The sequence below is a fragment of the Staurois parvus genome, unplaced genomic scaffold (assembly GCF_062004578.1).
Source record: "Staurois parvus isolate SC_StPar_1 unplaced genomic scaffold, SC_StPar_1.0 ptg000845l, whole genome shotgun sequence".
Classification (NCBI taxonomy): domain Eukaryota; kingdom Metazoa; phylum Chordata; class Amphibia; order Anura; family Ranidae; genus Staurois; species Staurois parvus.
This window is the reverse complement of record NW_028318641.1, coordinates 3,450,804-3,472,636: the sequence shown is the minus strand read 5'-3', so window position 1 is coordinate 3,472,636 and position 21,833 is coordinate 3,450,804. Positions and strand designations below refer to the sequence as shown.

Genomic DNA, 21,833 nt, shown 5'->3' with positions numbered 1-21,833 from the left:
CATGCGCAGTAGGACACCGACTGTGAAGCAGCAAGGCTTCACTGCCAGTTTCCCTTAGTCAAGATGGCAGCGCCAACACCCGACAGCCTACTGAAGAATCGGCTTGGGGTGAGGACACCGTTGGATCCCTGGACAGGTAAGTGCCCTAATATTAAAAGTCAGCAGCTACAGTATTTGTATATGCTGACTTTTACTTTATTTTGGCAGGGGGGCCAGAACTCCGCTTTAAGCCGCCACAGATAGATTGAATCTCAGCTGGTTCAACAGGGACTATGGGCAGGCTGGTTGTACTGAAGTAAATTCATCAATCAACTTCAGTTCAACCAGCTTCTCATTTTTTATCCCTTTCAAACACTGCTGGCGGCTATAGGTACCAGCAGTGATCACTGTGTTCTTGCTGGCAGGGAAGACTCCCCACCAGCAGAACACAATAGCAATGTGGGAGGGATTTCCCCATAAACACTGACTGTGTTGAAGGAGAATTGAACAATTTTCTTTCCTATTCCACCCATGATGGAAAGAAAGAAAATGTACATTATCAATGGCTTCCCCCAGGCTTGATGGTCAATTGAAGTAAAAAAAATTATATGGCTCCTGTGGTCAGAAGGAGGGGAAATAATGCCCCATCATTGTTATCAGTGGAAGTAATTGTTCCCTATAATTGGTATCAGTGGAAGGAATAGTGTCTCATCATTGGTGTCAGTGGAAGAAATAGTGCCCTATAAATGATATCAATGAAAGGAAGAGTACCCCATCATTGGTGTCAGTGGAAGGAATTGTGCCCCATCATTGGTATCAGTGGAAGGAACAGTGCCCCATCATTGGTATCAGTGGGAGGAATAGTGCCCCATCATTGGTGTCAGTGGAAGGAATTGTGCCCCATCATTGGTGTCAGTGGAAGGAACAGTGTCCCATCATTGGTGTCAGTGGAAGGAACAGTGCCCCATTTATAGCAAAGAATGTAAAAAAAAAATAAATCTAGACATATACTAACATTAATTTATTCTGTCTAGGGTATGTGACATCAACATTGGACGAGACCACAAGATTTTCTAACAGAGGACTAGAGCAAGTTCAGTATCCGATTACTAAAAGGAAGGATGAGACACAATGGAAATTTGAGCCAACTGATTCAGGCAGATTCCTGAACCGGACTGTACCACAAACACAAATTTCCCCAAGATATACAAATTTAGGAAACACGAGCAGTTCCTTTGGTTCACGTATTTATGAAACTACATCTCAAGAAAGATATGGCAGGTGGGACACAAGCTTGTCCCCAAGGTATGACTCTTCGCATAAGTCAGAAATCAAACCATCTGTACTGTATCAGCCAGTACAACCAATAACAGTGTCGCCATATTCATCCAAACAATCAACAATAATTACTCAAACAAGCCAACAAGAGCAAATAAAAGATCAGAAGCCAGTAGCTCGCCCAAGATCTCGTTCCAAAGAGTCTAGGAAAGGTCAGGTTGACATTAAAGTAGAAAACAAGCAACAAGAATCTGATTCTCAAAAAGTATTTGCAACGGAAGTTGTTAAAGACAGGAAATTAGAATTACAATCTGGAAGCGAAGCAAAGCATGTTATGGAGGGCAATGAAAAAATGGCCACAGATGAAAATAGAAAACAATATGATGAAACAGTAAGTGTAATAAAAATAGTGCAGAAAGAGACAATTCAAGAGCCTAAAACACAAGAGTTGCCTGTGAAAAAGGAAAGGAAAAAAAGAGAACAAGCCAAAAAAAGAAAAGAAGAGCAGGAAAATGTTGCAATAGATGACACAAATGTGGCAGGAGGTTCAACATGGGAGGTTAATGAAACTACTCAGGTGAAGAAAACAACTGTCTTTGGTGATAAGGCAAATGATCAGCCATTTGTCTATGAAATACCAATAACGTTTGAGGAAAGAAAACAAGATGTTGAAGAACACAAAGCAAGAAACGTTAGTCAAAAGTACCTGAATCAAGAAACTACTTCTCAAAGGAATATTGGGGAATCTGGTAAATCGAATCTACAATACAGACAGGAGTCGATATTAGCTGATGACTATCTTAAACAGTTTGGACAGTCTTCTGTCTTTGACAAGAACGAGACTAATATCTTAATGGAAGAAAATAATCAAGGCAACAGGTTTATGAAAACTTTTGTTCTTGGAGAAAAGCCAAAAGATAAGCAAGTTTTCATGGAAATCCCAATACATCATGAAGATAACAGAAAAGAAACTAGTTCGTACAAAGAAAATGTTGAGAATTCAGAGCAAAGCAGAGTTTCAGAAAATGTCAATAGAATTAATATTAGAGATGAAGAGCATGTTGGAATTGAGAAGGACAAATTACATAAAGATTTTGAAAACAATGAGTTTAGCAGAGCAGAGGAGTATTCAAGCACATCATCAGAGACCATTAAGAAGAAAGCCTTAGTCACGGATATCCTTAAACAGTTAGGTCATCCTTCCGACTTGGATGATACTAATGTTACCTATTTAGAACGAAAAGAAAAGTGCAGTGATGGAACCTTGAAAACAGAAATATATGTAGAGTCTAAAGTAGAAGAAGAGATGGATTTGTTTGATGAACCTGACCTAACCGATTTGTGGAACACAGCATCCATGTCACCATCTCACAAGAGTGAGGCAGTTAATATCCCAGTTGAAGAAATTCAGAGCAGGAAAATTAAGAAAACCATATTGGAAGATATTACGGGAGCAGAAGCAGAAGAATGGATAGGAAACGTCATTCACACTGGACTAAAGGGGTCTCCAGGAAAATCCGTTAATGTTGAGATAGTTGAGGAATCCACTGGCACATTTTCATTAGAAAAAGGGGAATACTCTCCACCATTCCATGTAGAACAAGCAGAGGATAACTATAACAAAGAAGAATCAATGTACACTGAAGAAATGCCTGCTTCTTTAAGAACAGACCAAACACAAGAAGATATTACAGGAGCAGAAGCTGAAGAATGGATAGGAAACGTCATCCACACTGGACTAAAAAGGTCTCCAGGAAAATCTGTTAATGTTGAGATAGTTGAAGAATCCATTGGCACATTTGCAATAGCAAAAGGGGAGTACTCTACACCATTCCATGTAGAAGAAGCAGAGGATAACTATCATAAAGAAGAATCAGTAAATACTGAAGAAATGCCTGCTTCTCTAAGATCAGATCAAGCACAACATAACATTCAACCTAGTAAATGGCCAGCTCAAGCTGAGGAAATAATAGAAGGTGAACATGTTGATGAAGAAATCGATTACTTTGTTTCTATTCCAGATGATAACCCATGTGTACAGGAGGAGGAAGAGGAGACTATACGAGGACAGATATACACAGAGGAAGAGTCTCATGGCACTTATTCTTGGCAGGATGAATTCTTACAGGGCTCCCAAGGCCGTAAAAGTTTGAGTGAGATGATAAAACAAGCTGCAACCACTGAACAAAGTTGTTCAAACTATAGAACCACAGAAGATTACAGTGAAACACCAGACAAAGAAGAACAAAAGGAAAAAACTCACCTGGAAACTGTTGTGATTGAGAAAGCAAACACCTATGAGTCCTCAGTAGATAGAGATGATGAACTGCAAACACAGCAAAATGAAGACGCACATGTTGAGGCTATCTGGGTTGCTAAAGAAGCCACCTATGGGTCATCAGTGGATAGTGGTGATAGCTCTGACATGAAAAAGCAAGACAGACAATTACATGTGAAAGTTATTGGTATTGAGAAAGCAGACAGCTATGGGTTCTCAATGGACAGCAGCAAAATGTTTGACACTGAGGAACATGAAGGAGAGTCTCCTGTTGAAACTGTAGTAATTGAGAAAACAATTAAAGCTTCTCCTGAAATCCATTACTCATTAATTGATTTTCTTTCTAAAGACATCAAGGATCCCCAGCAAAAATTAAAAGGGACGCTAGATTGTTTGCAAGGAAGCCTTCCTAAGGAGCTAGTTGAAGAGCTGTCAACACTTGTTGGGGAAGAGCAAACACAAACCAGCAGCTTGGCGGTGGATATTAAAAAGCTTGGCCAAACAGATAAAAGTGGCCTTGTGACTATCGTGGCAGAAATCAATGTATCAAAAACTTTAGACGCAGATGATGTAAATGATCTAGATTTAAGTAAAATCATTGAAAGCGAAGAGAGGACTATGCACAAATTTCAGGCAATGTCCTCTGAAGATTTACCATCTGGACTGCAAAGAGAAGAGAGCACTGCTGCATTTGGGAACAAAATTAATAGAAATGAAGACTCTTCCAGTTCTGTTACAGTGGCAATGAATAATAGAGAGGAGCATTACACAGCTGAAGAAAATGTTGTGAAAAGCCCAACTAAGGCAAGTGTCCATTTTAGTCCTACACGAGAAGTCTCCTTTGGACAAAGCTCCACTGATGCTAGCAGATTCATGAGTGAAGACTCTTACAATTCATTTACATTGGGAATGAAAAACAGAGAAGAGAATTACACAGCTGTAGAAAATGTTGTGAAAAGCCCAACTACTGCAAGTGTCCATTTTAGTCCTACACAAGAAGTCTCCTTTGGGCAAGGCTCCACTGATGCTAGCAGATTCGTAAAACGTATAGAACTGGATAACCTTGAGCAGATATTTCAAGTGGAGCCGGCAAGTTCTCAGAACTCAGCTGCGTCCCTTTCCCCAGCAGAAACAAACAGATCTGAGCATCATATTAAGCTTGCATCCAAGGAACCATTGTTCAACAAACAAATCATCTTTGAGGGCCCTATCTCTGAAACACTTAAACTGGACATTGTGAAAAACACAGAAGAAACATCCGAACAGAACAGATCTATAAGACATATAAAAATAAGTCCAACAGAGAATGTTCCCACAGAGCAGATCATATTTCAGGGACCTTTATTCAAAACTCTTGCTATGGGAGCCCCAGGAGAATTATTAGCTCACGAAAAATATGTGGAACGTGCTAGTCGGGCAACTAAAAGCTCATTCTTTGAGAGATTTCAAGTTAGTAGTCAGGAAACTACAAGTCATAGCACTGAGTTTACTGCAGGTACAAGTAAGACAACATCCCATTTTAAGGTGAACCCAGGTGAATCCCTCAGTACAGAAGTTATGTTTGAAGGCAGCATTCCCAGAACTCATGATTTCAGCAGACCTAATTTGGAGGATGACAGTAGACCAATCGAACATAGCTCTGCTGCTCAGAAAATTCATGTATCAAAACAAGTTAAGTATCAAGGTTATGTCTCTGAACAACATAATTCGGAAGATTATGGCAACATTGCAGATCGAAATGATCAGACCAACGTTAACACTTCTGTCCACCAAATAAAACTAAGCCCAAGCAAAGAACATATTGTTTTCGTAAGCCCCATCTCTGCAAATTTCCAGATTAGTGGAGAAGACAAAACACATGTAGAAGACACAAACAGACCCATTAGACACATCCGGCTTGGCTCCCCAGAAGCACATATGCCAGAATTCGTAACCTTTGAAGGACCAACAACAGAATCTTATGAATCTTCTGATTTTTTTGTTTCTTCACCATCTGGAGATTCCACTGAGAGTGAAAGATCGATCAAGCATATCAAACTGGGTCCAAAAGAGAAGACATTCACTTTTCAGATGGACATATCCAAAATTGCCACAAAGCATTCAGAAGGAAAAGGAGCCGAGGATAGTGGAATGGTGATTACTTCCAGTAAGTTTGAAGGTCGGCCAGGATTTAGTCAGTCAAGCACTGAATTAATGGATGACCCAGAGGTGGCAGAAAGTGGATATGGTGAGGAAGAAATCGCTGGCGTGTCTCAGTTTGCTTACGAAATCCTGCCCCAGAGCCAGGATATCACTGAAACCTCAGAGCTTGAGAAAACTGTCCAACTTCAAAGAATGGTACATCAGAGTCATATGGTCTCTGGTGATAAAAGAGTGGCCATTGTTTATCTTGATGAAGAAGAAGTAGAAGAAGAGGAAGAGGAAGCTGATCAAGATTATCTTAGGCGCTCTTTCTGAAATCCATCATAATATTCAACCAAACAAGAAAGTGTATATATAAAAATGAACTTTGAGTAGCATGATAGCACAACCACACAAGGCGTGGCCCAATGGCATGCATTTTTAAACATCTGTGTAAATTAGGAATTGCTGTAATGCACTGAAATTTTATATGCTAAAGAATTTAATTGAGTACTGCATCTATCTCACACCCATTGCAACAATCTACTCTTTGGACCGGATCTCAAGAAATATCTATAACTGATTAGGGTTCAAATGTTGAACTTCCACCAAGAAAAACTAACCCATCTTTTTTCCTGCACCACCATTCATTATCTGCTCTGGGCAAGTACTAAATTTATAATCACTTGTTAGTAAAAAGTACATTTGTCAGTTACACACAGTGGTGATAGTGGTTTTATGGACCAAACCAGTTTCCAAGTATCATAAAACCTACTGTTTCACTAATATACAAATTTTCCTTGTATTGAAATGCTGTCATTTCTGCTGAACCAGCTGGCCGGGGTCACAATGTGATCATAATTAAAGTGTCTCCAAATTAGCTTTTTCCACTGTGGATGCTCAGTGGATGTATTTAAAAGATTTGCCCAGCTGTATTCAAGGAGTTATATTTTGATTACTGATAGATGCCTTTGGAGACAGCATTTGGAGTCAAAGGATGATGAATGTAACTAACGTATTACATTGGAGAAATTAGATTTGGTTCGGGTGTAATGAATGTGAAAACGCTTCTTCAACAATTGTGATGGTATTTCATTTTGAAAAAAATGTATTTTTCATGGCAAAGTCAGAGCTAGTTATTCATTAAGCTGAGTGCATATGAGAACACAAACTACCTACCAATCTACCTTAAGACAAAATATGAGGGCATTCTGCTATAGAATATTTATGGGGTTGACAACATCGACAAGAGCAACATCTTGTCTTTGGTGACTCTTGACTAGTAACTCTTCTTCTTTTTCATGTGGTAAATAATGAATTCCTAGCAGAAGCAACATGCCATCATCGGGTTCTTGATGAAGGAGGGGTGCAGACTATCCAACATCCACAGAAGTCAACAGAAAGTTTACATAGATGACACATTGACGAGGGTCACCATGGCAAGACGTTGCTCATCTCCTTGGTGTCATCTCCGTAAACATTCTGTAACCTTCTGTAGATGAGAGTCTGCATCTCTCCTTTGTCAAGAACTCAATGACAGCATGTTGCTTTGGCTTGGAATCCTTTATTTACCTGCAATGAAAAAGAAGAAGAGTTACTATAGAGGAAGAGTTACTGTACCAACAGTAAGAGTTTCACTCTGTGAAATTTGTACAACCTATGTAAGTTAATAAATAATCTATGCCCACTTTTGTATTACTTTTGGGTTAGCCCTCATATTACATTTTTGGTTTTGGGTTTAGATACATTTTAAGCTACCCCCCTTTAGAATCTGGTCATAGTGATGTGTTGGGGTTTGTGTGGAGGTGTCTTAATATATCTGATAGGCAAATAACTGCAAAAATAACTTTTTTTTAAATAACACTTTTTCCATGTGTGTATTATGGTTGCTGTTCACATTATATGAAAGTTTACATAGATGACACATTGATGAGGGTCACCATGGCAAGACGTTGCTCATCTCATTGGTGTCATCTCCGTAAACATTCTGTAGCCTTCTGTAGATGAGAGTCTGCATCTCTCCTTTGTCAAGAACTCAATGACAGCATGTTGCTTTGGCTTGGAATCCTTTATTTACCTGCAATGAAAAAGAAGAAGAGTTACTATAGAGGAAGAGTTACTGTACCAACAGTAAGAGTTTCACTCTGTGAAATTTGTACAACCTATGTAAGTTAATAAATAATCTATGCCCACTTTTGTATTACTTTTGGGTTAGCCCTCATATTACATTTTTGGTTTTGGGTTTAGATACATTTTAAGCTACCCCCCTTTAGAATCTGGTCATAGTGATGTGTTGGGGTTTGTGTGGAGGTGTCTTAATATATCTGATAGGCAAATAACTGCAAAAATAACTTTTTTTTAAATAACACTTTTTCCATGTGTGTATTATGGTTGCTGTTCACATTATATATTTTTTTTATAGTAGGATTATTTGTGCACAGCCTCATCCTGTGTATCTGAATGCTTGTACCTGATGTTGTATACTTGTTTTTTTCTGTTCTGCAGTAATGTGTTCAGCTAGCTTTGATTAGTAATAGAGTCATTCAGTAGATGGACACCATAGGGTTTTAGTTTGTTTGAAAGAGTGGCTTAGCAGTAGAATGATCTTGCAAAGCTTATCTGGTACAGACAATCAGTCGGGAAGTGAAATAAACAGATCACGCAATCACCGTCAATGAAAAGTGACAGGCAATTTCACAAATGTTAGGCTACTGTTAGAAAAGTGTTTTTGGAACATTGGGGTTTCAAAATCTGTTTTCAGCAGATACCCACCTGTGATTCCAGTGAGGCATGTTTTATCTCCCAAAAGGCCCCATGTGGCTTTTAGGAACAAAATGGATCTGATGTAGCAAAGACTCATCATTATGTCTCCACTGTCATCACCTACAGACTTCTAAAAACACAGTTAGAATGCGGTATGGGGGAGTATGGTAGAATAACAGTTGTTTTCTTTCGTTTGACGCTAGTCCCAGATGTGCTCAGTAAAATTACAATTTTTGCTAAAAACAGCAGTTTGGTAAATAAAGTGTTGTTTTGTCATACGGGAGCCTCTGTTGTCAATGAATTTTACATATAAAGTTTTCAGCAGCGACTTGAATTGCAACAGTGAGAAGGGAATTGTGTTACTGAAACATGTACAGAGAGAGAACATGCTTCAAACCCTTTCTGCGTCCCTTTAAACATTTCTGAATGCCTGGGGAAGCAGGAAGGATCGGCGATTATGTGACCACTATCACAGCGGTCACATGACCGGAATCCGGTCCACCAGCTACTGATCTTCAGTCCAAACCGAGAGCCCTCTCACAGTGGTCACATGACCGGAATCCGGTCCACCAGCTACTGATCTTCAGTCCAGACCGAGAGCTGCCATTGGCTGCCCAGGCATATGTGTGGCGTGTGGGCGTTAAAGCTCACCTTTTTGCCACCACACATATGTGTTAGACAGTCATAAAGGTGATAAAGTGTACCTTCACTTTTGTTGAGAAAAACAATCTCCTCTGGGTGATCTATGTACATTAAAAGGGTTTTAACAAACTTGTAATAGAGTCTTACCCTTTTCTTCCCTGAAGAAATAGCTGTTTGTTTCACCATGTCCTTTGCAGACTGATTCTGAATGTGAGGGTCTGGTTTATTGATATAATCTGGTGCACTCTCAGTGTTCTAATGAGGAAGGGTGCAGGGTCTGCATCCCTTTAGAAGTTATTAGCCATTAGGGAGTGTAACGGAACCGACCCAGTCTGCGCTTGGGTATTTCCGTTAGACTACCGATTCCCCTTCCGAACACCGACAACAGACACCACAGCAGACCATACAAGACTAGAGGACACCAGTCTTGAAGTAAATCCAGAAAGTAAATCCGACTACTTTATTTGAACACAATTACAAAATATCTACACTCAAGGGAACAATTTCCCCCTCCCACAGGGCGGGGCAATCTACATTTAGTATCAAGAGACACACCAACAGACTGTCCCATCAGGAGGGAGGTCTGCTGGAGACACCCCCTACCAAGCCAATACACATAAACACATGCATCCCATAATAATTTGCTCCCAAGCAAGACACACAATAGAACAATGGGATGCAACCACATGGCATTAAACAATCAACAATCCCCACCCCAATATTAGGACAGATCACCCTGTACCCCTAACAGGCACAGGGTGACTTACACATAAAAGGGATATGGGAAGCTGAGGCAGGGGTCTCCCCACCTCTCCAAAGTGAGCCGTGTTCCATGGACCCCCACCCAAAGTGACTCCCGTCACAGGGAATATCTCACCAAAAATGCCTCCTGCCTAAGGAACCCCTGACCGTGGTTGTTCTCCTGCCTCCGCCACGTACAAGGCAAGGCCCTACCAGATGGAGAGAAGAATAATGCTGAATCCAGCTAGGGCTGGAGCAGGATAATTAATGTAGCCTCATCAGCCCCCCCTGATTCTAACATACATTTTACCCTTTCATTTTGGGGGGGCAAGCTACCCTTGCAATGGGGGACCCAGAGCAAAGGCAGATTATGGCTAATTCTTGGAGTTGGGCTTTAAGGAGCCAATAGTGAGCAGCAGATGACAGACAGAGCTTGAGCATCACTTGAAGCCAATATTACCCTATACAAACATGCCAAGTTTTGAAGTTCCCATGGTGCTTGTAGACAGTTTCAGTGCTGTTTCCTGAGTATAGCTAAGGCATGTTAATTGATTTGCTCATACAGCTATACTATAAATAAATGAGCCTGAGGCATGAAGTTATTGCTGCTGCCAGGTCATAAAGCACAGCAACAATGCAGATCCTAAAGACCGCTTGTCTGTGACATTTAAGGTAAGGTGAGAAGACTGTCTACTTAACATTGCGTGTATGATATAAATGCGAAGCTCCAGAGAGACCTCCAGACATAAACAAGGTAACTCACATGGGACATTTAGGGAAATGAGTGCTGAAAGACTCAACAAGTTAATGATTTGCTTTCATTTTCTATAATGGACACACTAAAAATAATGCCCACATGCAAATAACCATTAACTAAGAATATATGAGGGCTTTACTGTAAAGCAAAAGAAAGCAATATTTTTATTAATTTACATAGGCCATTCAAATGTTCCTCTATATTGACTTTTCTCCTTTGCAGGTAAATAATGGATTCCAAGCAAAAGCAACATGCCCTCTCTGTAGTTCTTGACGAAAGAGGGGTGCAGACTGCAAGACATCCACAGAAGGCCAAAGGATGTTTGTGGAGACAACACCATTGACGAGAGTCACCATCGGCTAGACCAGGGGTGGGCAAACTTTTTGACTTGAGGGCCGCAATGGGTTCATATATTGGACCGGGGGCCGGACCAAGAGTAGATGAATGATGTGTATGTGTCATCCATAGTAAGTATAGTAATATTCCCCCATAGTAAGCATAGTAATTAATCCCCCATATAGTAATTCATCCCCCATATAGTAATTCATCCCCCATAGTAATTCATCCCCCATATAGTAATTCATCCCCCATATAGTAATTCATCCCCCATAGTAATTCATCCCCCATATAGTAATTCATCCTCCCTATAGTAATTCATCCCCCCTATAGTAATTCATCCCCCATAGTAATTCATCCCCCATATAGTAATTCATCCTCCCTATAGTAATTCATCCCCCCTATAGTAATTCATTCCCCATATTAATTCATCCCCCATAGTACTATTCCCCCCCAAGTAGTAAGCCAAGTCCCCCCTGTGTCAATTTACTTACCTTTGCTCCGCGCGTTCCTCTCGCCGTGTTCCCGCGCCGTTCCGGTCTTCAGGGCGCACTGTGAGAGGAGCCTAGCTCCCCTCACGTTCGTCACGCTGCCCCGCCTACACACATCCTGACAGCCAATGTATCACGCTCTGCGGGCCGGATTAAAAGGTCCGCCGGGCCGTATACGGCCCGGGGGCCGTAGTTTGCCCATTGCTGGGCTAGACATTGCTTTTGTCAATGGTGTCATCTTCATACCTTCTGTGGATGTCGGACAGCCTGCACCCCTCCTTCATCGAAAACTCAATGACAGCACATTGCTTCTGCTTGGAATCTATTAGTTACCTGCAATGAAAAATAAGAACAAGTTACTCCACCAATACGTGACATTTGAATGACCCATGTAAGTTAATAAAAAAGTTATGCCAACTTTTGCATTACTGTCGGTACACCCCCCTGTATTTTGAAAGAGGATTATGAGATGTAGTGAAAAATGCCATGTAACTAGATCCAGCTAAGCATACATTTGATTTTGTTCTGTAATGTGAACTTTAACAGTCCAGTCCCTGGTTGGTAGTATCTCACAATCAACACATATCTGTAGAAATGCGAGAAAAAGGATGCAGGTGTACAAAAATGTGAAACTGTGGAAAGTTATAATAAGGAGATACAAGTAAAAAACTCCTAGGTTAGTGACCGTGAAGAGTATTATTGAGTTGGTTCCATACGCCTTCATGTGTTGTAGCTGACGGACAAATCCATGAAAAGTTGCTGCCTTTTCTAGAGTATCACAATGCTTATCTCTGCCAAGGGATCATAAGTGTTAAAGATTGAGCAAAGGTAATGGAGGATCCTGATCCCACAAAGTATAATGTCAAATTGAGGCAAAAAAGACTTTATCAAACTGCTATTAAAGTATAGCTAAAGGCATAACTTTTTTATTTTGGTGTTTGGATAGAGTTGGGAAGAGATTAGAACCCCAAATTTTTACTGCTGTCCGTACCCCTGTTAGGCAGATTCTCTCCTTTTATTTGTCTTGGTGACCGTTGTCACAGGGAGTGAAAGCAGGGGCGGACTGACCATTTGGAAACTCGGGCACTGCCCGAGGGCCCGGGGTCAGTAGGGGGCCCCATAAGATGCCCCTGGTACCTTTTTCATAGGCTTTTTTGAGTTTGGGCAAGAACACAGGGGCCCCATGATCCCCTACTGCCCGGGGGCCCCATGAGTTGTCAGTCCACCCCTGAGTGAAAGTGAAAGGAAATCCCAAATTATGGGTTGTCACCAGAACAGGAATAAAGGAGATGGGAGCACTAGTTCTGATAACAACCAGGAATTCCCTCACTTTGGAGATTTTCTCTCCCACGTCCTGATTTGGTTCTGGGACAGGAAACGAAGGGAAGTCTCCCCAATGCAACATGGATGGCCAAAACAAATGGCTCTGTCTAATGCCTTTGGTTCTACTTTATCTTATTTTGTGATTCTCTGGTCACTTCATCAGATTATGCAAGACCATAGGCATCAATACTTTTTTCAAGTACTATTTCATTAAATTAATTTTGTATGAAGTAACTTGATTCATGTGATTTCTTCTTCATCTTTTTCATTGCAAGTAAATAATGGATTCCAAGCAGAAGCAATGTGCCATCGTTAACTTCTTGTTCTTGCAGGCTGTCAAACATCTACAGAAGGCTACAGAATGTTTATGGAGATGACACCGTGGACAAGAGAGATGTCTTGCCATTGATGACTCTCATAATTGGGTCAAATATGTAAACATTCTGTTGCCTTCTGTGGATGCTGGACAGCCTGCACCTCTCCTTCATCAAGAACTTAATGATGGCATGTTGCTTCTGCTTGGAATCCTTTATTTACCTGCAATTTAAAAGTTGAAAAAAAGTTACTATAGAGCAGTGGTTCTCAACCTGTGGGTCGCGACCCCTTTGGGGGTCGAACAACCCTTTCACAGGGGTCACCTAAGACCATCGGAAAACACGTATTTCCAATGTGTAAAGAGCAGCTACTGTGTAGAAAGCAGCTACTGTGTTGAAAGCAGCTACTGTGTTGAAAGCAGCAGTATTGGAGGTAAAACGACACTTCATGAATTATAATTACTGGGTAAATAATTTTATGGTTGGGGGTCACCACAACATGAGGAACTGTATTAAAGGGTCACGGCATTAGGAAGGTTGAGAACCACTGCTATAGAGGAAGAGCTACTCTTCCATCACATGAGAATTGAACAACCTATGTAAGAAATATAATTGTTATGCCCACTTTTGCATTACTTTCAGTCAGGGCTGTGGATAAGGGGGTACCACCAGTCCTCCTGTACGGGGCCCAGGCCAGCTAGGAGGCCCAGGCAGCTGGGTGAATCACATGTGGGCAGGGAAGGTGATTGGAATGGTAGGGGGGCAATTACTGGAACCGATCCCCTGTATGGCTCTCTCTGCAGCAGCTGAAAGCTGGTTTCTTCTGCTCTCTTTGGCTGGCTTTCAGCTGCTGCAGAGAGAGCCATACAGAGGAACGGTTCAAGTAATTGCCACCCGCCACACCCATCATCCTCCCTGTGCACCATACATTTCCTCCTGCTGCCCAGGCCCCCCTCACTGCCACAGTGCTTCCAGCTTCCCTCCTCTCCTTGCCACCAACAGCTGCAAGCACACAATAGGATCCTTCAGAATGGAGAGTGCCATATGTGGCAGTGTCACATTTACCAGCCCCTTCTTTTCCTGAATGAACACAATAAGTGATCAATAACACTCAATCACTGTATTCATTCCTACCTGAAGCATATTAAACTTTATTTTGGGAGGGGGGCCCTGTCAGGTTGGCTATATGGGACCCCGTTGTTTCTAAAAGCAGCCCTGCTTTCAGTACAGGTACTTGAGGAAAACATCTTTTATTTACTGTCAAGTGAATGAGCTGAATCTGATAAGGACAGGCATGGCTAGATTTTCTACCAGACTGGAAGTTGAACTGATTTGATAATCTGTATATTGGGAGCTTATTGCACATGAGTTAACAAAATTAGTTTTTTGGGGGTTTTTTATTCCACAAATTGTATTATTGAAGTGGTAGTAAACCACACTTAGATTTTTACCTACAGGTGAGCTTATAAAATGAATATCTCCTAAACGTTCACCCAGGGGCGGACTGACAACTCCTGGGGCCCCCGGGCAATAGGGGATCATGAGGCACCTGTCCTCGCCCACACTCAAACCACACCCAAAAAAAGCCTATGAAAGGTACCAGGGGCATCTCATGGGGCCCCCTGCTGACCACGGGCCCTCCGGCATTGACCGAGTTCCCAAATGGTCAGTCCGCCTCTGCGTTCACCGTTTAGGAGATATTCTAGCAAGCAGTAGCCAGTGACATCACCGGCGCATGTATGCTGAAGAAACGGCATACCCATACCATTCCTTCAGAGCTGTGTGCCGCCACCGCCAAAACTGTGACGTCGTTGCGGCTCGGCCATTCAAGCAGCCGCAGCCCGTGAGCCCGGAAGGAAGACCGGGGGGAGATGGAAGCCTCTGCAGCGGTGACAGCGTGCCACTGGAGGGCTTCATTTCAACATACGTCTTTCATAATGTGCTAGTATGCGATGAATACTAGCCAGGGGTAGACTGACCATTTGGAAACTCGGGCACTGCCCAAGGGCCCGGGGTCAGTAGGGGGCCCCATGAGATGCCCCTGGTACCTTTTTCATAGCCTTTTTTCAGTTTGGGCAAGGACACAGGGGCCCCATGATCCCCTATTGCCCGGGGGACCCATGAGTTGTCAGTCCGCCCCTGATACTAGCACACTATGATCTTGCCTTGCAGGAGGAAATGTTTTTGTTTTGTTTTTTAACCAAAAGTTTACTACCGCTTTAAATTAACAATTCAGAATTGCACAGATTCTATGTGTTGCTTTTTTTGTTTTCACTTTGCTTACGATGTTGATTTTAAACGGCGGGGCATTGTAAGAATGAATGCTTTAAAGCGTTTTTACTAATCTTTTGTTTTATTTTTATATGGTAAGAAAAACTCCAAAAATTAGTGTTTTTATATCTAAACTGTCCCCTTAACACAGGGAAAGAATTTAAGAATTTAGTGAAATATTCCTCTCCCTTTATGCGTGGATCCCCCTCCTCTTCTGTGCATCGCTGGCATCCATTGTGTTACTACAAATGCGATTCGCCTCCTCCATTCATAGAAGCTGTACTGTGAATTAAATGTGATCTATGTATGGAGGAAGCAGACCTTCCGTTCAACTGTCTGTCCATTCATAGATCACATTTCATTCATAGAAGCTACAGTACAGCTTCTGTGAATGGAGGAGGTGGGCTGGAAGGGCGGGCATAGTCAGCACTCCCTTGACTATATTAACCCCAGCTGCACTGGAAGATTTTGGCAAGAGGGGGGTAGGAAGGCATTGGAGGATGGAATATTTCAACTAAAACACCAGCCAGCAGCACGCGGGACACATTGCATTGTAATTAATGTCCCTTGTGCTGATTTTCTAGATTTTTAACTAAATTAAAGCAGCATGCTGACCGAATTTTCAGTATACTGAAATAAACTAAATTCAACTAAATCACCAGCCAGAAGCATATGAGACACATCACATTGTAATTAGTGTCCCTTGTGCTGATTTTCTAGATTTTTAACTAAAAGCAGTATGCTGACCGAATTTTCAGTATACTGAAATAAACTAAATTCAACTAAACCACCAGCCAGAAGCACATGGGACACATCACATTGTAATTAATGTCCCTTGTGCTGATTTTTTAGATTTTTAACTAAATTAAAGCAGTATGCTGACCGAATTTTCAGTATACTGAAATAAACTAAATTCAACTAAAACACCAGCCAGCAGCACACGGGACACATCGCATTGTAATTAATGTCCCTTGTGCTGATTTTCAGGATTTTTAACTAAATTAAAGCAGTATGCTGACCGAATGTTCAGTGTACTGAAATAAACTAAATTCAACTAAACCACCAGCCAGAAGCACATGGGACACATCACATTGTAATTAATGTCCCTTGTGCTGATTTTTTAGATTTTTAACTAAATTAAAGCAGTATGCTGACCGAATTTTCAGTATACTGAAATAAACTAAATCAAACTAAACCACCAGCCAGCAGCACACGGGACACATCGCATTGTAAATAATGTCCCTTGTCCTGATTTTTTAGATTTTCAACTAAAATAAAGGCTTTTCCCTGGGTTCACACTGATGCGGTGCGGGATTCGCAGCATTTTCAGTGTGAATTCTGCACCGCATCACAATCGCACCCCATTCATGCAAACCGCTGCGGGTGTGTTTGTTAAGTAACAACACCTCAAAATCGGTTCGCAAAACGAAGTACGATGTGCAGAATCAGATCGCATGGGTGTGAATACCCTTACGAATCGATTCTAGTGCGGATCAAAAAAAGGGTCCTGCACCTTTTTGGTGCAGATGCGGTGCCATGCAAAATGTATGGCTCAAATCGCACCGCACAGAATTCGCATGTGATTTGCACAGAAATGCGGTGCGGTTCCTGTGCGAATTACATGTAATATGCCGCACCGTATGTATGTGAACCTGGGCTTAATTACCCCCAACAGGTCATGTTTTGGAAATTGCCCTTAGATAAAACAGCTGTCATAAATAAAAGTAACTGCCAACTTTTTTTTTTATTTATTTTTTATTTTTATTTTTTTTTTTATTATGAATGTACAATATATATGTAAAGCGCTGCGTAAATTGACGATGCTATATAAGTACCTGAAATAAAAAATAAAAAAATACAACTGCCAATGATTTAAAGCAATTTTGTAAGGTGAAGGAAATCCTGAAAACATGACCTATTGGGGTCCCTGAGGTTGGGAAGCACTGCCTTACGGGGACAAGTATAGTTGAACATTTTGACTGTGCGGACATTAACAAACCTTTTACAAGAGAACAAGAACGGTAAATACTGTTTTACTGCCGTCATAACAAAGTCAAGCTTGTCAGTGAAGCCGCCCTGGTCTTTGATCCTGCCAAAGCAATGCGTGGCTTTACATATTTTCTTAACCACATAATGCAGCTGTTGAAGTATGCTGGGATTTATCATCGAACAACTGCTTTTAGCCCGGGTTCAAATACATGCGGTGCGGCATATCGCATGTGATTCTTACACGAACCGCACCGCATTCTTGAGCAAATCACATGCGATTTGTGTGCGGTGCGATTGGAGCCATACATTTTGTATGGCTCAAATCGCACCGAACCAGCACCAAAAATGTGCAGGACCCTTTTTTTGGTCCGCACTAGAATCGGATCGCATGGGTATTCACACCTATGCGATCCGATTCTGCACATCGCACTGCGTTTTGCGGACTGCTTTCAGGGTGTTGTTAACTTAACATACACACCCGCAGCGGTTCGCATGAACAGGGTGCGATTCTGATGCGGTGTAATTCGCACTGAAAGCGCTGCAAATTCCACACCGCATCAGTGTGAACCCGGGCTTAGAGATAATAGGGAAGCCAGATGGAAATGGGGCACAAGAATATGCAGTACAGTGCAGGGGCGGACTGACCATTTGGAAACTCGGGCACCGCCCGAGGGCCCGGGGTCAGTAGGGGGCCCCATGAGATGCACCTGGTACATTTTTCCTAGGCTTTTTTGAGCTTGGGCAAGGACACAGGGGCCCCATGATCCCCTATTGTCCGAGGGCCCCATGAGTTGTCAGTCCGCCCCTGGTACGGAGCACACAGCTTGGTTATTTAGGCATTTATATTTAGGGCAGCACAGTGGCTAAATGGTTAACCCTTCTGCCTGGCAGTACTCATTGTAGGTCATTGGTTTGATTGAATCCCAGCCACAGCACCACCTGCCTGGAGTTTGCATGTTCTCCCTGTGCCTACGTGGGTTTCTTCCGGATACTCCAGTTTCCTTGTACACTCCAAAGACATGCTGGTAGGTGAATTGGCCCCTGTCTAAATTGTCCCTAGTATGTGTATGTATGACTGTGAGTTAGGGACCTTAGATTGTACACCCCTTGAGGGTTAGGGACTGATGTGACTACAATATATTTGTACAGTGCTGCGTAAATTGATGGCGCTATATAAGTACCTGAAAAATAAATATTATTGATTTTTATTTGGGTGGCATATACCTTATGGAGGAAGGAGCCCATAGGCTGATAACAAGTGTTACTATGAATGAGTCCTATTCAGGGGCGGACTGACCATTTGGAAACTCGGACACTGCCCGAGGGCCCGGGGTCAGTAGGGGGCCCCATGAGATGCCCCTGGTACCTTTTTCATAGGCTTTTTTGAGTTTGGGCAAGGACACAGGGGCCCCATGATCCCCTATTGCCCGGGGGCCCCATGAGTTGTCAGTCCGCCCCTGACTGTATTGTTGCTGTATTGTCTCCCGTTATATTGTAAAGCGCTGAGCAAACTGTTGGCGTGATATAAATCCTGTATAATAATAATTATATCTGAAATCAGATTGGTTACTGAAGGCAATGCCCCCTATTATCCTCCCCTCCTAATTTTTATTCATGAGGTTTATCATTTACCTTTACCTTACTTTTTTATGCAAGCACAAAGGGGTTGATTTACTAAAGGCAAATAGACTGTGCACTTTACAAAGTGCAGTTGCTCCAGAGCTTAGTAAATGAGCTGAAGTTCTACTGACTTCCATCATCCAATCATGTGAAAGGATAAATGCCTTTTTTTTTTTTCTTGCATGTGATTGGGTATTCTTTGCAAAGTTTAATTTATTAACCACTGGAGCAACTGCTCTTGCACTTTACAAAGAATACCCAATCACGTGCAAGGAAAATGAAAAAAAAAAAACACAGCATTTTTTCCTTGCACATGATTGGATGATGGACGCCAGCAGAGCTTTTGCTCATTTACGACGCTCTGGAGCAACTGCACTTGCAGAGTGCACAGTCTATTTGCCTTTAGTAAATCAACCCCATAATGTCTTATTTGATAAGGCAACAAGCAATATGCATAGGGGTTGATTTACTAAAGGCAAATAGTCTGTGCACTTCAAGTGCAGTTGGTGTAGATCTGAGGGGAATCTCTACCGATTTCTATCATCCAATCATATGCAAGCAAAAATGCTGTTTTTTGTTTTTTTTTCATTTTCCTTGCACGTGATTGGGTATTCTTTGTAAAGTGCAAGAGCAGTTGCTCCAGTGGTTAATAAATTAAACTTTGTAAAGAATACCCAATCACGTGCAAGAAAAAAAAAAAGCATTTATCCTTGCACATGATTGGATGATGGAAGTCAGTAAGAGCTTCAGCTCATTTACTAAGCTCTGGAGCAACTGCACTTTGTAAAGTGCACAGTCTATTTGCCTTTAGTAAATCAACCCCTTTGTGCTTGCATTAAAAAAGTAAGGTAAAGGTAAATGATAATCCCAATCACATGCAAGAAAAAAAAAAGCATGTGATTGGGTAGTCTTTGGAAAGGGAAGCATTACTTCATTTACTAAGCTCTGGAGCCACTGCAGAGCAACAGTATAGTTGCCTTTAGTAAATCACCCCCCCCAACCCCCAATCAGAATTCATCTTTCCCTGATAGGATTACAATAAACTAACATCTGATTGGTTACTTTGAGTGACTACTTTTATCACTTATAATGGAAGTATACCTATGCGCACTATGCTTGGCGGGGAGGTCATTAGTTGCTAATGCCACAATCCATCTGGTAGGCCAAGATATAAAGAATTGGGCTGATACCATTTTTTTTTTGAGTGTTTAGTGACCCTGGTTCATCAAGTAGCAGTTGCAATCAAGGCAGACAAAAGTGACGACTAAAGTGTTATTAGCCCACCTTAAGTGCTATTGCTGGTTTGTGAATCAGGCCCAATATTTTATATGGAAAGTAAGGAATACTTTATTGTGAAATGAGATTTATTTTTGTAATGTGAATGGTTTTGCAGCTTGTTGCGTTTCATATTGAGTAACGTCGTTTTATATAGGTCATTATGCAGTCTTTTACTGGTTTCTTCCTGTGACATTATGTACTTGTTTGCACTTTTTGCCAGCAATAAAAGTTGATAAAATGTTTCTCTTTGTGTTTTTTTTTTTCTTGATTTTAAATGGCAAATTGTTTGTGAATGTTGAGTGCCAAAAGGTATCAAGAAGCTACAGAGAGCAGTTACAGAACGATTATAGTGTAGCTGCTCAAGTTCCCAAAAACTGGGCTGGACCCGATCTGCAGCTCCACTCTGCTGCATGGGATCCGTATATTGATCCTGTACACATTTATTTATTTATTTCAGGTACTTACAGTCAGGTCCATAAATATTGGGACATCATTAGGCTGAAAAAACAAAACAAACCCATCAGAAAAGTCTTATCTGTTCAAAACTCTTTATAAAGTGCACTTTACAGGCATAATACTGTACAGGGACATGATAAAAAAAAAATTGTAAATGCATTGAAAACCAATTAATCCATTCCGGAGGTCAGAAAAAAGTACAAAAAGTCTTATCTGTTCAAAACTCTTTATAAAGTGTACTTTACAGGCATAATACTGTACAGGGACATGATAAAAAAAAATTTGTAAATGCATTGAAAACCAATTAATCCGTTCCGGAGGTCAGAAAAAAGTAAAAAAAAGTCTTATCTGTTCAAAACTCTTTATAAAGTACACCTTAAAGGCATAAATACTGTACAGGTGGTATATAGAGCCAAAAATGTTAGAATTGTGTCCATGTCCCAATATTTATGGACCTGACTGTATATAGCGCCATCAATTTACACAGCGCTTTACATATAGTACATTCACATCAGTCCCTAACCCTCAAGGGGCGTACAATCTAAGGTCCCTAACTCACATTCATACATACACATACTAGGGACAATTTAGACAGGATCCAATTGGCAGACCGACCATTTGGAAACTCGGGCACTGCCCGAGGGCCCGGGGTCAGTAGGGGGCCCCATGAGATGCCCCTGGTACCTTTTTCATAGGCTTTTTTGAGTTTGGGCAAGGACACAGGGGCCCCATGATCCCCTATTGCCCGGGGGCCCCATGAGTTGTCAGTCCGCCCCTGGTACACATAGAACCCTTTGTTGAGTGTAGGCCATCAAAAGCCTCAATATGCAAAAGAACAATATGTGCAAAGCTGGCATGGACAGCATCCTACATGCTGTACTGTGAACCACTAGAACAAAGGTAAAAAAACAGGAATATAAAGAGTCACCCAATACAACCATGACACAACCAGGTCAGTTCATTGTACAGGAGTACCTCGGTTTACGAACACCTCGGTTAACGTAATTTTCGGTTTACGAATAAAAATCCATTGAAAATAATGGCTCGGTTTACAAATTTTTTTCACAATACGAACGGATTAATTGGTTTTCAATGCATTTACAATTTTTTTTAATCATGTCCCTGTACAGTACTATGCCTTTAAGGTGTACTTTATAAAGAGTTTTGAACAGATAAGACTTTTTTTACTTTTTTCT

General features: G+C 41.4%; 1 protein-coding gene across 1 annotated transcript in view; it reads left to right on the top strand.

The window, feature by feature from the left end:
- Positions 1–20,423, top strand: part of SYNM (synemin) — a 95,726-nt gene extending 75,303 nt beyond the window's left edge. The window contains exon 4 of the mRNA XM_089655546.1: positions 1,014–20,423. Within this exon, the coding sequence (XP_089511672.1) occupies positions 1,014–5,992 (4,979 nt within the window). The 3' untranslated portion in view covers positions 5,993–20,423. The remainder of the gene's footprint in view (positions 1–1,013) is intronic.
- The last annotated feature ends 1,410 nt before the right edge of the window (positions 20,424–21,833 follow it).